General features: G+C 45.5%; 1 protein-coding gene across 4 annotated transcripts in view; it reads right to left on the reverse strand.

Annotated features, from left to right (window-relative positions):
• Nucleotides 1–1,564: 1,564 nt before the first annotated feature.
• LOC108415043 (probable phospholipid-transporting ATPase IF) overlaps nucleotides 1,565–12,337 on the reverse strand; it is a 123,563-nt gene continuing 112,790 nt past the window's right edge. For all 4 annotated transcript variants that reach the window (XM_037545135.1, XM_037545132.1, XM_037545131.1 and 1 more), the window contains one exon: nucleotides 1,565–4,481. In XM_037545135.1, the coding sequence (XP_037401032.1) occupies nucleotides 4,400–4,481 (82 nt within the window). In that variant the 3' untranslated portion in view covers nucleotides 1,565–4,399. The remainder of the gene's footprint in view (nucleotides 4,482–12,337) is intronic.

Genomic DNA, 12,337 nt, shown 5'->3' on the forward strand with positions numbered 1-12,337 from the left:
TTTCAGCTGATGGACCAAGAAAAGTGTCCAAAATTTCAATGTAGCCTGGCATTTATTGAAGATGTAATGACCATCATCTCTCCTGTGCCCTTACCTGACATGCAGCCCCAGATCATCAATGACTGTGGAAGTTTACACGTTTTCTTCAGGGGGTCATCTTTATAAATTTCATTGGACTTGCACCAAAGCAGAAAGCATCATCACCTCACCCAACGCAGATTCACAATTCATCACTGAAGATTCCTTTCATCCAGTCCTCCACAGTATGTATGTATGTGTGCGGGTATATGTATATCTATGTAGGTGTGTGCACATATATAGGTAGGTGTATGTGTGTATGCATGTATGCAATCACCCATTTGTCTGGCTGACACTGAAGGACGACAGACTGCTGAGTCCTCCTGCTTCCCACTTCAGACCAGCTGCCCACGCCCCAGCTGCCACCACCTGCCTTGAACGAGCTGCCCACCCTACACTGATGTTCTCATGGACTCCTAGTTATTCCTAATACCAATATTACTGCTATTAATATTAGTAGTATAATAACTCTGTAGATAGTCTGACCAGAGGAGGACGGGTCCCCCCTGGTGAGCCTGGTTCCTCCCAAGGTTTCTTCCTCAGCTCTGAGGGAGGTTCTCCTTGCCACTGTTGCCCCTGGCTTGCCCACCAGAGGGGTTTCTGTACATTCTTACAGTCCTGTTAAAACTTTCTTTTCCGAAATTCTGTAAAGCTGCTTTGTGACAACATCCGCTGTAAAAAGCACTACAAATAAATTTGATTTGATATGTGTGTGTATGTAGGTATGTATGTGTGTATATCTATGTAGGTATGTGTGTGTGTGTGTATGTATGTATGCGTGTATGTGTATATGTGTATATCTATGTATGTATGTATGTGTGGGTTTGTATGTGTATGTATAGGTATGTATGTATGTATGTATGTATGTGTGTATGTGTGTGTGTAGGTATGTATGTATGTGTGTGTGTGTATGTATGTATGTATGTATGTATGTATGTATGTGTGTGTGTGTGTGTGTGTGTGTGTGTGTGTGTGTGTGTGTGTGTGTGTGTGTGTGTGTATACACACAGTGGTGCTCTTACCTGCCTCTCATTATTAACCTCATAAAGCTGCAACAGAACAAAATCAAAATAATTTCTTACCTGTTTGCAGCAAAAATCTGCCGAATTCCAGCTGCGCATTCTTAGTAAATGCGTCGGTTTTGTGACATCACAAAAACTGAATTCAAAGCAGTTTCTGTTGTTTCTGCTGCCTGTTTTCCAAATATCATCACTGTCCAGAGAATCAGAAAAGCCCCAGAATCACCATCTCTGAACATCAACCTTCACTGAAGTTAAAGATTGTGTGATGAGTTTTGTTTGTTTCTCTGGTTTTTACGGGACGTACGACTGGACATTTTACCCTTTGTTTAAAATTCAGAATTCGGATCCTTTAAGCGTCTCTAACAGCAGTAATGACTTTACAGCAGGTGAGCAGGTCCTGGCAGGTTAAGAAGCTCCACGCTATCAGCCTCGCAGGTTCTCCACTAAAAGCACAAACACTCGAGTTCTGTTGGTTTTTTTAAAAACTTGTTTATTCTGTAAATAGAATTTTCATAAACATCAGCAATTCAACACTTTCACTGTGAGGAGAGGACAGTTACAGTAACAGTAACATGTTTTTGTTTTGATGGAAATAAAACAGAAGATGAACTGACATCACAGCTGGACTGGACGTGGGCCGGTCCAGAGAGATTCTTATTGCTAATGTTTCTCTGAGGAACAGACGGCCGACCGCGGTGCTACACGGGACGCTGATCCCCAGCGTACACGCTCAAAAAGACGGTTCTTCAAGGGTTATTTGGTAAAGAAAATAAGCTCCATTTAGAACCCTGAACACTCAAAGAACCCTCTGTAAGATTAAATCATGAAAGGGTTCCTCAGAACATGCTGTAGATTGTTCTATACAGAACCTTTTTTAAAAAGGTTTTCAAGCTTGTAACAATAAAGAACCCTTTTGTGTGTGAGACGGAACCCTCTTCAAAACAATTCAGCACATTCTGAAGAACCTTTTCATTACTTAATCGTACAAAGGGTTCTTTTAGTGTTTACAACCAGAAACACTCACAGAAACCTTTGTATGATTAAATCAACCTTTTTAAAAAGGTTCTATGTAGAACCATCTACAGCACGTTCTCCATCAATCTTTAATCATGCAAAGGGTTCTTTGAGTGTTCATGGTTCTATACAGAACCATTTTCTTTACTAAAGAACCCTTGAGGAACCATCTTTTTTTTACTCTATAGCAGAACAGCCAGCGACTGTCTTCACAAAAACAACAAAAAACTTTTTTTTAAAATTTTTAATTTTTTTAATGAACCATAACCGACTGATAGAACCTCATAGAGAACGTTTTCATTTGTCATTTGGGGTAACAGGTCTGCGGTCCGCGCGCCGATGTGAAAAATGACAAATTCAACAACAACAGAAGAGCGAGACGGAGTGAAGAGACGCACCCGGTAGAAAAATAATTACAATTCCTCGTCTGATATGCAAATGTAACTTTCTTCCTATGAAAATAAGAAAGGAATAAACAAACAAACAAACACTTCTGAACCGTTTTTCCTTTAACGCATTTCAAATAAAGTGTCCTTCTGTGACTCGCTCAGACGCTTCACTGGCTCCGTATGTGTGGACAGGCTCATTGTAGACGTCTCCATATGAATGGATGGAATATCATCGCTGTCGGATCAAAACCTCCGCCGTTTCGTTTTTCCGCTACTTGAACATTTCGATTTTTTACATAAGCGTTTTCATAATGGATCAACAGAAAGGATCCAAAAAATACCAATAATAAAGTTAATGTACCTTAAAGTTCTGAAGGTTTTTCGTCTTTCTTTAAATTCACCATTATGAGGGTTAGGGTTGCTAACTTTTAACTTTTAACCAATTTTTCAAAAAATGTATGTTTACTTCAGTGGTTGAGACGTAAACTGAGCGGTTCTGAGCGGTTCGGTGTGAAACGCTCCGTTCTAGATAATCTTACTGAGTCAGAGCTTTTCACAGTGGTGGTGATGGGAACCAGACGTCCCTCTAAAAGCTCCTACAGAAAGTTCCTACATGAGATGCTCCTGGATTCACTGCCAGATGACTGAGACGCTGTTTTATGAGAGTTTTCAGAAGATTAAGGTTTAAAATGTGTATTTTTTTAAATCCATTTCTTTTGGAGGGAGACATGCGGGGTGCCACGAGGCAACATAGTCCCCAAAGACAGCATATTAAAAAAATTAAATACTTATAAATATCTGTGTTGTAGTCATGGCGACGTCTGGTTCCCATCACCACTGTAAAGACGTCTGAACCGTTTCACACCAAACCCTCTGAACCTCTGTGGTTACACCTCACACACCGAGTTATGGGGTAATTGGGGTAAATGGGGTGACAGCTGACACTTTTAAACGGAAAAATTGAAGAGTTTCTGGTTTTGACAGGACAGTGACAACATACTGAATATCTGAGATCAGAAATCTCACACGGAGAAAGTGCAATACATCATAAACCCCCCTCAGAAGAGGGTCTTCACAGGTCCAGCTCTCTGTAGCCACGTGTAGAGGGTTATCGGTTATGTCTACTGCAAATGGAGCATGCATCTAAGCAGAGTGAAGCAAGTTTAAAACGGTTGTCTCAGTGACGCTCATCCGGCCCCCGTGCAGCTGGGGGAGGACTTCCAGTCAAAGGAACCCAAAAAAAGGCCTCTAAAAAGCTGAGGAGAGCTGCAGGACCGCATGCAGGCCACAGCCTCCCTCGGGGAGATGAGCGAACAAACAAAAACACACACAACAAGAAAAAGTCAACAAATGGTTAGTAACAACAAACGAATGGAACAAAAGAACGGCAGCGCTGCGTTAGTGGAGAGATGGCGATGGATATGAGAATTAAAGCTTTCAGTGTGCGAGAGGAACGAGAGCTACAGGCAGGCGAAGGTTACAGTCAGTGAAGCCGAAGCTCATGTCAGTTTCTCCTTGGGGAGGCGCTAGAGAGACGTCCTCACTTCATGGCTGAGTGCGAGACGGGTGGGCGTCTCCGAGGACACGTTTTCTTCAAAGTTAGCTAAAGCTACACTGCTCTGCCTTCCGTACCTTGAAAAATCAGGTAATAAGAGGGTGAATATGGCTCCAGACGGACCGCTGGTTTCCTCAGGAATGAAGGAAAGGGTCCATGGTGCAAAAGCAGAAGAGCTTCAGGTGCATAAAAGTCGGGAGGGTGAAACCGCGGACCTCCTGGTCTCACAGTGTGACCGCCTGGCCCTGGGGCGGTCAGGCTCTGGCTGTGAGGGCAGGGCGGGTCGGGTTAGCTCCAGTTAGAGAGAAGCTCCTCTTTGGGAATGGAGGGATGAAGCTGAGCTAGCAGTGAGTGGCTTCCACAGGTGAAAGCGTCAGGATGCTGCGGTCGTTGGAGTAGAAAGGGTCCGAGTCGCTCCACGATCTGGAAGCAGCAATGACAGGTGGCAGTGAGGCATGAGGGGCACTGTGAGGGGCTAGTGCGCCAAGTGCTAACACACTGGTTTAATTCTGGTGGGGAACCCAAGTTCAGCTCAGTCTGGTGATTTAACTGCTCAGCCTGGTGGCCGAGTTTGAGGTTAAGTTGTCAAACAGTGACCGTATGTTTGTGTTCAGGTGGTCTTCAGCAGGTTTGATACCAATTCTGATTCTGAAATGAAGATGAAATTTGATTTCTTACATGTATATAATCTTTTTCTATCGTATCACCCTTATTATTCCAACTGTCCCGTGTTGTGTGACTGATACTGGCTGCTAAATTTCCTTCAGGATCAATAAAGTGTCTGTCTGTCTGTCTACAGAACCTTCTATACACGATGGGTCAAAAGTTTGGTTCACTTTACTGTATGATTTTCACCTTTCAAATATTGCACTATGCCTATATATATATATATATATATATATATATATATATATATATATATATAAATCACTTTGACTTAATTTGAAAACACCTGTTGCTGTTTACATTGTGTGTAAATTTCATGATGAATGGAGCAAAAGAAACGGCCCAAAATGACCTGGAAAGACGTCCGGTTCCATTGACTTCCATTAAAAGTAAAGTGTAAAGTTTCCATTTTGGAGATACGAGGTTTTGTCCGACAACAGCGACAACACTTAGAAGAACACCTGAAGTGTACAGAGGGTTACTACAAAGTAGGTTAGAGCGTAACTGGACAGCCCTTTGAAGTTAGAGTGGAGTAATTCTCTTTTACTCTATTAAAAATAATCCTAGGTTTGTTATTAACATGTTGTGATGACCCTAACAGGCTACTGTGTATTCAAAATACTGAAAATAGGAAAACGGAGTTTGAATCATTCACCCTAATTACTCTGCTTCTGTTGTAAGTTAATTAGTGGAATGTCTGCCCTTGTTAATGCATTTCAGCCAATCAGCTGTGTTCTGACGAGAGAGGGCGGGGCCTAAACAGCCCTGTTTGGTAGAAGGTCATTTCTGACGAGTGTAATTCCACATGGACTATCAAAACGAGCAAACTTTACACTGTTAATGTACTACACATAAAAATAAAGTAAATAAATAAACTCCACCCCAAATATTATAACCATTAGCATAATAGCAAACGCCCCTCCCCCCACACCCACTCTGATCTGACCGGCTGCTCCCAGATGCCTGGTTTTAACAGTGGTTTCAACCAAATACGGTAAACGTCAGTTGCTTTCTGAAAGCGCTTGGCATTTTCATTACAAGCAGACTTGACACAACAATTATTTACAGACATGACTGGGTGCCCACTGCTCACCAGCTCTGCCCTGACTGGGTGCCCACTGCTCACCAGCTCTGCCCTGACTGGGTGCCCACTGCTCACCAGCTCTGCCCTGACTGGGTGCCCACTGCTCACCAACTCTGCCCTGACTGGGTGCCCACTGCTCACCAGCTCTGCCCTGATTGGGTGCCCACTGCTCACCAGCTCTGCCCTGATTGGGTGCCCACTGCTCACCAGCTCTGCCCTGATTGGGTGCCAATTGCTCACCCGCTCTGCCCTGATTGGGTGCCCACTGCTCACCAGCTCTGCCCTGACTGGGTGCCCATTGCTCACCAGTTCTACCCTGATTGGGTGCCCACTGCTCACCAGCTCTACCCTGATTGGGTGCCCTTTGCTCACCAGCTCTGCCCTGATTGGGTGCCCACTGCTCACCAGCTCTGCCCTGATTGGGTGCCCATTGCTCGCCAGCTCTACCCTGATTGGGTGCCCATTGCTCGCCAGCTCTACCCTGATTGGGTGCCCATTGCTCGCCAGCGCTACCCTGATTGGGTGCCCATTGCTCGCCAGCTCTGTCCTGATTGGGTGCCCACTGCTCACCAGCTCTACCCTGATTGGGTGCCCATTGCTCGCCAGCTCTGTCCTGATTGGGTGCCCACTGCTCACCAGCTCTACCCTGATTGGGTGCCCTTTGCTCACCAGCTCTGCCCTGATTGGGTGCCCACTGCTCACCAGCTCTGCCCTGACTGGGTGCCAATTGCTCACCCGCTCTGCCCTGATTGGGCGCCCACTGCTCACCAGCTCTGCCCTGACTGGGTGCCCATTGCTCACCAGCTCTGCCCTGACTGGGTGCCCATTGCTCACCCGCTCTGCCCTGACTGGGTGCCCATTGCTCACCCGCTCTGCCCTGATTGGGTGCCCATTGCTCGCCAGCTCTACCCTGATTGGGTGCCCATTGCTCGCCAGCTCTACCCTGATTGGGTGCCCATTGCTCGCCAGCTCTACCCTGATTGGGTGCCCATTGCTCGCCAGCTCTACCCTGATTGGGTGCCCATTGCTCGCCAGCTCTACCCTGATTGGGTGCCCATTGCTCGCCAGCTCTGCCCTGACTGGGTGCCAATTGCTCACCCGCTCTGCCCTGATTGGGTGCCCATTGCTCACCAGTTCTACCCTGATTGGGTGCCCAATGCTCACCAGCTCTACCCTGATTGAGTGCCCTTTGCTCACCAGCTCTGCCCTGATTGTGTGCCCACTGCTCACCAGCTCTGCCCTGACTGGGTGCCCTTTGCTCACCAGCTCTGCCCTGATTGGGTGCCCACTGCTCACTAACTCTGCCCTGACTGGGTGCCCATTGCTCACCCGCTCTGCCCTGTTTGGGTGCCCATTGCTCACCAGCTCTACCCTGATTGGGTGCCCACTGCATGCCAGCTCTGCCCTGATTGATGCCCATTGCTCACCAGCTCTGCCCTGATTGATGCCCATTGCTCACCAACTCTGCCCTGATTGATGCCCATTGCTCACCAGCTCTGCCCTGATTGAATGCCCATTGCATGTCAGCTCTGCCCTGATTGTGTGCCCACTGCTCACCAGCTCTGCCCTGACTGGGTGCCCTTTGCTCACCAGCTCTACCCTGATTGGGTGCCCACTGCTCACTAGCTCTGCCCTGACTGGGTGCCCATTGCTCACCCGCTCTGCCCTGATTGGGTGCCCATTGCTCACCAGCTCTACCCTGATTGGGTGCCCACTGCATGCCAGCTCTGCCCTGATTGATGCCCATTGCTCACCAGCTCTGCCCTGATTGATGCCCATTGCTCACCAACTCTGCCCTGATTGATGCCCATTGCTCACCAGCTCTGCCCTGATTGAATGCCCATTGCATGTCAGCTCTGCCCTAATTGGGTGCCCATTGCGCGCCAGTCTTCTAGACCTATTTGATCACCAACTTCTGCTGTACAATGCTGTGCAAACCTCACCTGCATGAACTGACCCTCCTGCCCATACTGCGGCATTTTTAATCATAGGCACTGTCTGCTTTTTCATTAGTTTTTTAATTAAATCGCGTAACTATCCTAGTTTAATTTCTAATTTGACGTGTATTAGAAGTTCCTCTACTGTTTTAATCATGTTCTTAAGGTCTATTCTCATTTTCGAAACAACCATTTTCTCTTATTTGTAAAGCACTTTGAATGACAGCGCTGTAAGAAAGCTGATGTATAAATAATCTCGCTTGTCCTGCGTTTCCCCTTTTACTTTTACTGATGGTCAAATCTCATTCACTGCCGTTATTGTTTTGCTATCTGGTGTCGACCAAAAGAGGATGGTTCCCCTTCTGAGGCCTGGCTCCTCTCAAGGTTTCTTTCTCTTGCTTTTAGGGAGTTTTTCTTGCCACTGTTGCTATTGGTGATGCTCATGGAGCTCAGACCTGGATTTTTCATTCTGTAAAGCTGCTTTGTGAAAACACCTGTTGTAAAAAGTGCTATTAATATAAATAAATAAGAATATAAATAAGACGACCTGACACTGAAGTGCTGACAGTCAGTAATAACATGGAAGCTTGGTCTGCTCTGTTCATGTGGTGTCAGAGAATGTAACAATGCAACCTGCTCACATTTACCACCAATATTTATGACTTATCGGCTTCTTGAATGCAACTTTCTTGAGGCAAACTCTCACACTTACGAGTCTCTGAGTGGCGTCTGAACGCAGCGTTGCGTGTGAGTGGAGAAATCACCAGACTGTGCTGAATGAAGGACTCATTCTGCTTCCCCCACAGACTCTGACTGGAGTAAACCCTGATTTATAACTCACTGTTTCACTGCCCTGCACTTTCACAACTACAGTAAGAGGCACAGCTGATGGAGGGATGAGAAAGATGCCTTGTTAGTGCAGGATGGATTAACATGGTGGGTTAAATGACATGCAAACACAAAAAAAAACAAGCTCCCTTCTTTGATCTTCGCATTCATTCCCATTGCAACTGCCGTCAGCCTTTGCTCTGCACATATCGCACCATGCCAGCATACCAAACTGAGAACATCTGTACACTAAAATAGAGAAGTGCGTGTTTAAAAACTCATATTTTACAGCTCGTAGAAAAAAACCTGAAGCGTATAGAGGGTTACTACAAAATCTGGACAGCCCTTCAAAATTAGAGCGGAGTAATTGTCCTCTGGCTGCTATGACCTACCACCAGGGGGCGCACGTGAATCTCCTTCGGAAACCTTTTCAAGTCGCATCCTATCATATTTAGACGCATGCTACAGGCAGAGAAAGAGCGAGGATACAAAGATGAATACAATAGTGTATATTGGCTTTGGATATAGTCGTCGTAAAAGGGGCGGAGTTAAAACATGCACAATCAGCGTTCCTCTCAGATGAGGACAACCGTTTTAAGGTCTTGTGTCGAGGCTTTGTGCATTCCGTATTACTTCATAAAGCAGACTAAATACAGTTATAGGAGGGTTACTTGAGTATACGTAGAGTAAGAATGTGGCTCGCTGGCTCGACGCCACACTAACCTCCTCTCTAGCTTTCTAAAAGAGAAAGAAAACAGCACAGCTTTCAACACATTACTAATCCAGGAGGAGCGTTTCTGACAGTGAGAGACAGAAAAAACAGTGAGGAGGACAAAGAAAGAGCAGCAAAGCGGACAAAAGTGTCGTGTTATATTTCTGGGGGAACACAGGCGACTGCCCACTCAACAACCCCACAAAGCGTAGAAAAGAGAAAAGGCAGACCCCCCCTGCATTCAGACAGACACCCCCCCCCCGCCCCGCCCCTTCGGTAAGGCTTTAAGTATAAAGTAAACAAACAAATGAATGAAAAAGATTGAAGAACCTTTTCAGACATGACAGATCTACAGTTCCAGTGTCTCTCTCGCTCGTGATGTGGTCCCTTGTTTGTTTTCGGGCTGTGGTAACAAACACTGAGGGCTTCTTTACGGTGAAGCCCTCCGCTCTGGAGACATGAGGCTCACTGAAGGGTGGGCGATACGGCAATAATATCGCAATACCGAAAGAAATTTCTACGTGAAACGATACGTATTGCGATATTTCGTCTGCTACGCTTAAGAACAATACCGAACTCTGAGCATGTGCAAAAACACAGTTTGTAAAAATGACAATAAATAAGATCACGAACTTTAAACTAGACTCAACGCCACGTTGTGACGCTAAATCAAAGTGTGCTACAGTGTCTCTTCAGGTTAAACGCAGCTGTTCAGAGTTCTGGACATACTGACGATATAAATGATACTCAGAGGAGCGCATGGTGACAGTTGATCACAGTAACGATAACATCGGCAGGGACGCGGGAGGCTGGGGGGCTGGGGGGCTGCAGCACGGCCAGATTTCAGGACTGTTTAATAGCTAAAAATAATATCCAAACAGAACGGTTTTCAATATGTTCAGCACAGCTAAGATCCGTGTGCTTGTTTTAGGATGGACTGTGTATTTGTTTTGTGTTTTTAATTTGAATTATTCTATATTTTTACTATACGCAACAGCCATGAACTGTTTAAAATCTTATGCTCGTGGGTATATTTCGGTCTGTCCATCTGAATTTACACGCCCAAATCGTGAGGCAAATTATTCACTAACTCATGAAATAAATGTAATTTTTTATTTTATTTATTTATTGTAAAAGCTCCTCAAATTAACAGCATGTGTTTTATGATCTCCACGTTTCACTACATGCTCACAATTCACTGCTGAAAGCCCAAAAATCTCCGCCGCTCTTTGTGTTGTTCTCTAAAAGTGATGTTTCCAGAGCAGATCACTGAAGAGACGCCGTCTGTTTATAGTTTAGAGCCCAGATTTGGGGAAAAACGGGTCGACTTTCAGTAGAAAAACAAACTGAGTTCAGCTTCTTTTATTATAAGGGTTTAAAATGACGTCACCGTCTATTAGACTGGAGAGAAGAGCTACAGCCTCACACGACGCCCAGCTTCTGAATGGAGCTTATGGAGTATGAACGATATGGAGAACATGACCGAGTGCGGTTCTAAAGAAGATTTATGACCATTTTTGGTACATCATATCACAAAAAGAGAGGGAAATACGTCATTTATAGGATATGGGCCCTTTAAATCACCAGTTTAAGTAAGTGAGTGTTGAATCTCAGCATGTAGGTTGACTGAGTGTGACGGGTGCCTCAGATCAAGTCTGATTGGACGATGTTCAGCTTATCTGCATAAAGTTTGCATATTACGATACTTTCTGTCTGAAGCAAATTTCACAATCCTAATAAAACAAAAAAGGCTTTTAGCTTGACGTCACCGTGTATATCGAGCACATATACGCTGCTAGAAATTTCAGCGCCCCGACTTTAAACGCCTGCCTGCGTCCCTGCCACACTGTCATATTGCCCACCCTCAGGTCTCGCCCCCTGCTGGCGTGGCAGTGTAATAGCATTTTAAAAGACTGAGTGCTTCTCTCACAGCTGTTGGACACTCGAGAGGCTCCCGAAGCGCTGATAACACACAGACTAGGACAGGACCGGGGAAGCAGAGGCTTGCGAGTGCGTTACAGCTGCATGCCGTCAATAACCGCGTCCACTGAGAGACAAACACATTTTGCCGACGCAAAAGACGAGACGAAACGTTTCTGATCCACTAAAACGACGATGCTCAACAAGCTGCATCTAATGTTCCACATTCAACTTGCATAAAAGTGACTGGATGTGCGCTCTGGAACCCAAAGTGACGCGTTCACGTCTTCAGAACAGCAGCACTGACCGAGCAGCGCTGAAAGTTGAGTGAGACACACAAACTGTAGCGAAACTTGAGCACAGAAGACATGCCAGACACACGGCTCGGAGAAGAAAAGACGGAAAAGACACGAAGCTGAAAGGGACAGAGTCCGTTAGATGATCCTCATGGCTTTAGAGATACTTTAGAGAAACTCCTAAGTGCATCCGCAGCCTCGCACCGTCACTGTCATAAGAAAGCCTTGTTCATCAATGAATTACTAATTAATTACTTTTGTTATTAACATCACTTTAGAAGGCCAGCTGCCTTTTTTACACTGTGCTACCCTTCGAGACGAACCAACAGACGAGCGAAGCTTTCGAGAGTAATTTGAAGTGCAGTGAACAGAAACATTTATAAAGCCCACTCCAACAAGCGTCAGCTGCTATAAAGGCTTCACCTCAGCAAGTGTTCTGATAACTGAGCTCTGTTGGACCGAGCCTTTAACCAGCTGTTTGCCTACGTCTGAACGCCCCTGATCAAATGAGCTGCTCTGTTGATTTTCTGAGTGAAAGTAAGTGAACATCTTCTACAGAGACACACCTGAAGCTACACTATGCAGAGGCGGGGATTTGGAGGCCTCTCTGGTGGAAATATGTAACTGCACGCAACGTAACGTGGGTTGAGCTTCGGACCTCCACAAGTGGACGAATCTGACTTCTGTGAGTTTGAACTCATAGAGAACTCTAAACCTGGTCTTCTGAGGACGTGAGTGAATTATCTAATAGCATCATATCTTCATCAGTATGATCCCAATTTGAGATCATTTGAGACCTAAACATCGAGCCGGACCTTCTCTCTGAGCAGTACCGC

Source organism: Pygocentrus nattereri, chromosome 15 (genome assembly GCF_015220715.1).
Source record: "Pygocentrus nattereri isolate fPygNat1 chromosome 15, fPygNat1.pri, whole genome shotgun sequence".
NCBI classification, from domain to species: domain Eukaryota; kingdom Metazoa; phylum Chordata; class Actinopteri; order Characiformes; family Serrasalmidae; genus Pygocentrus; species Pygocentrus nattereri.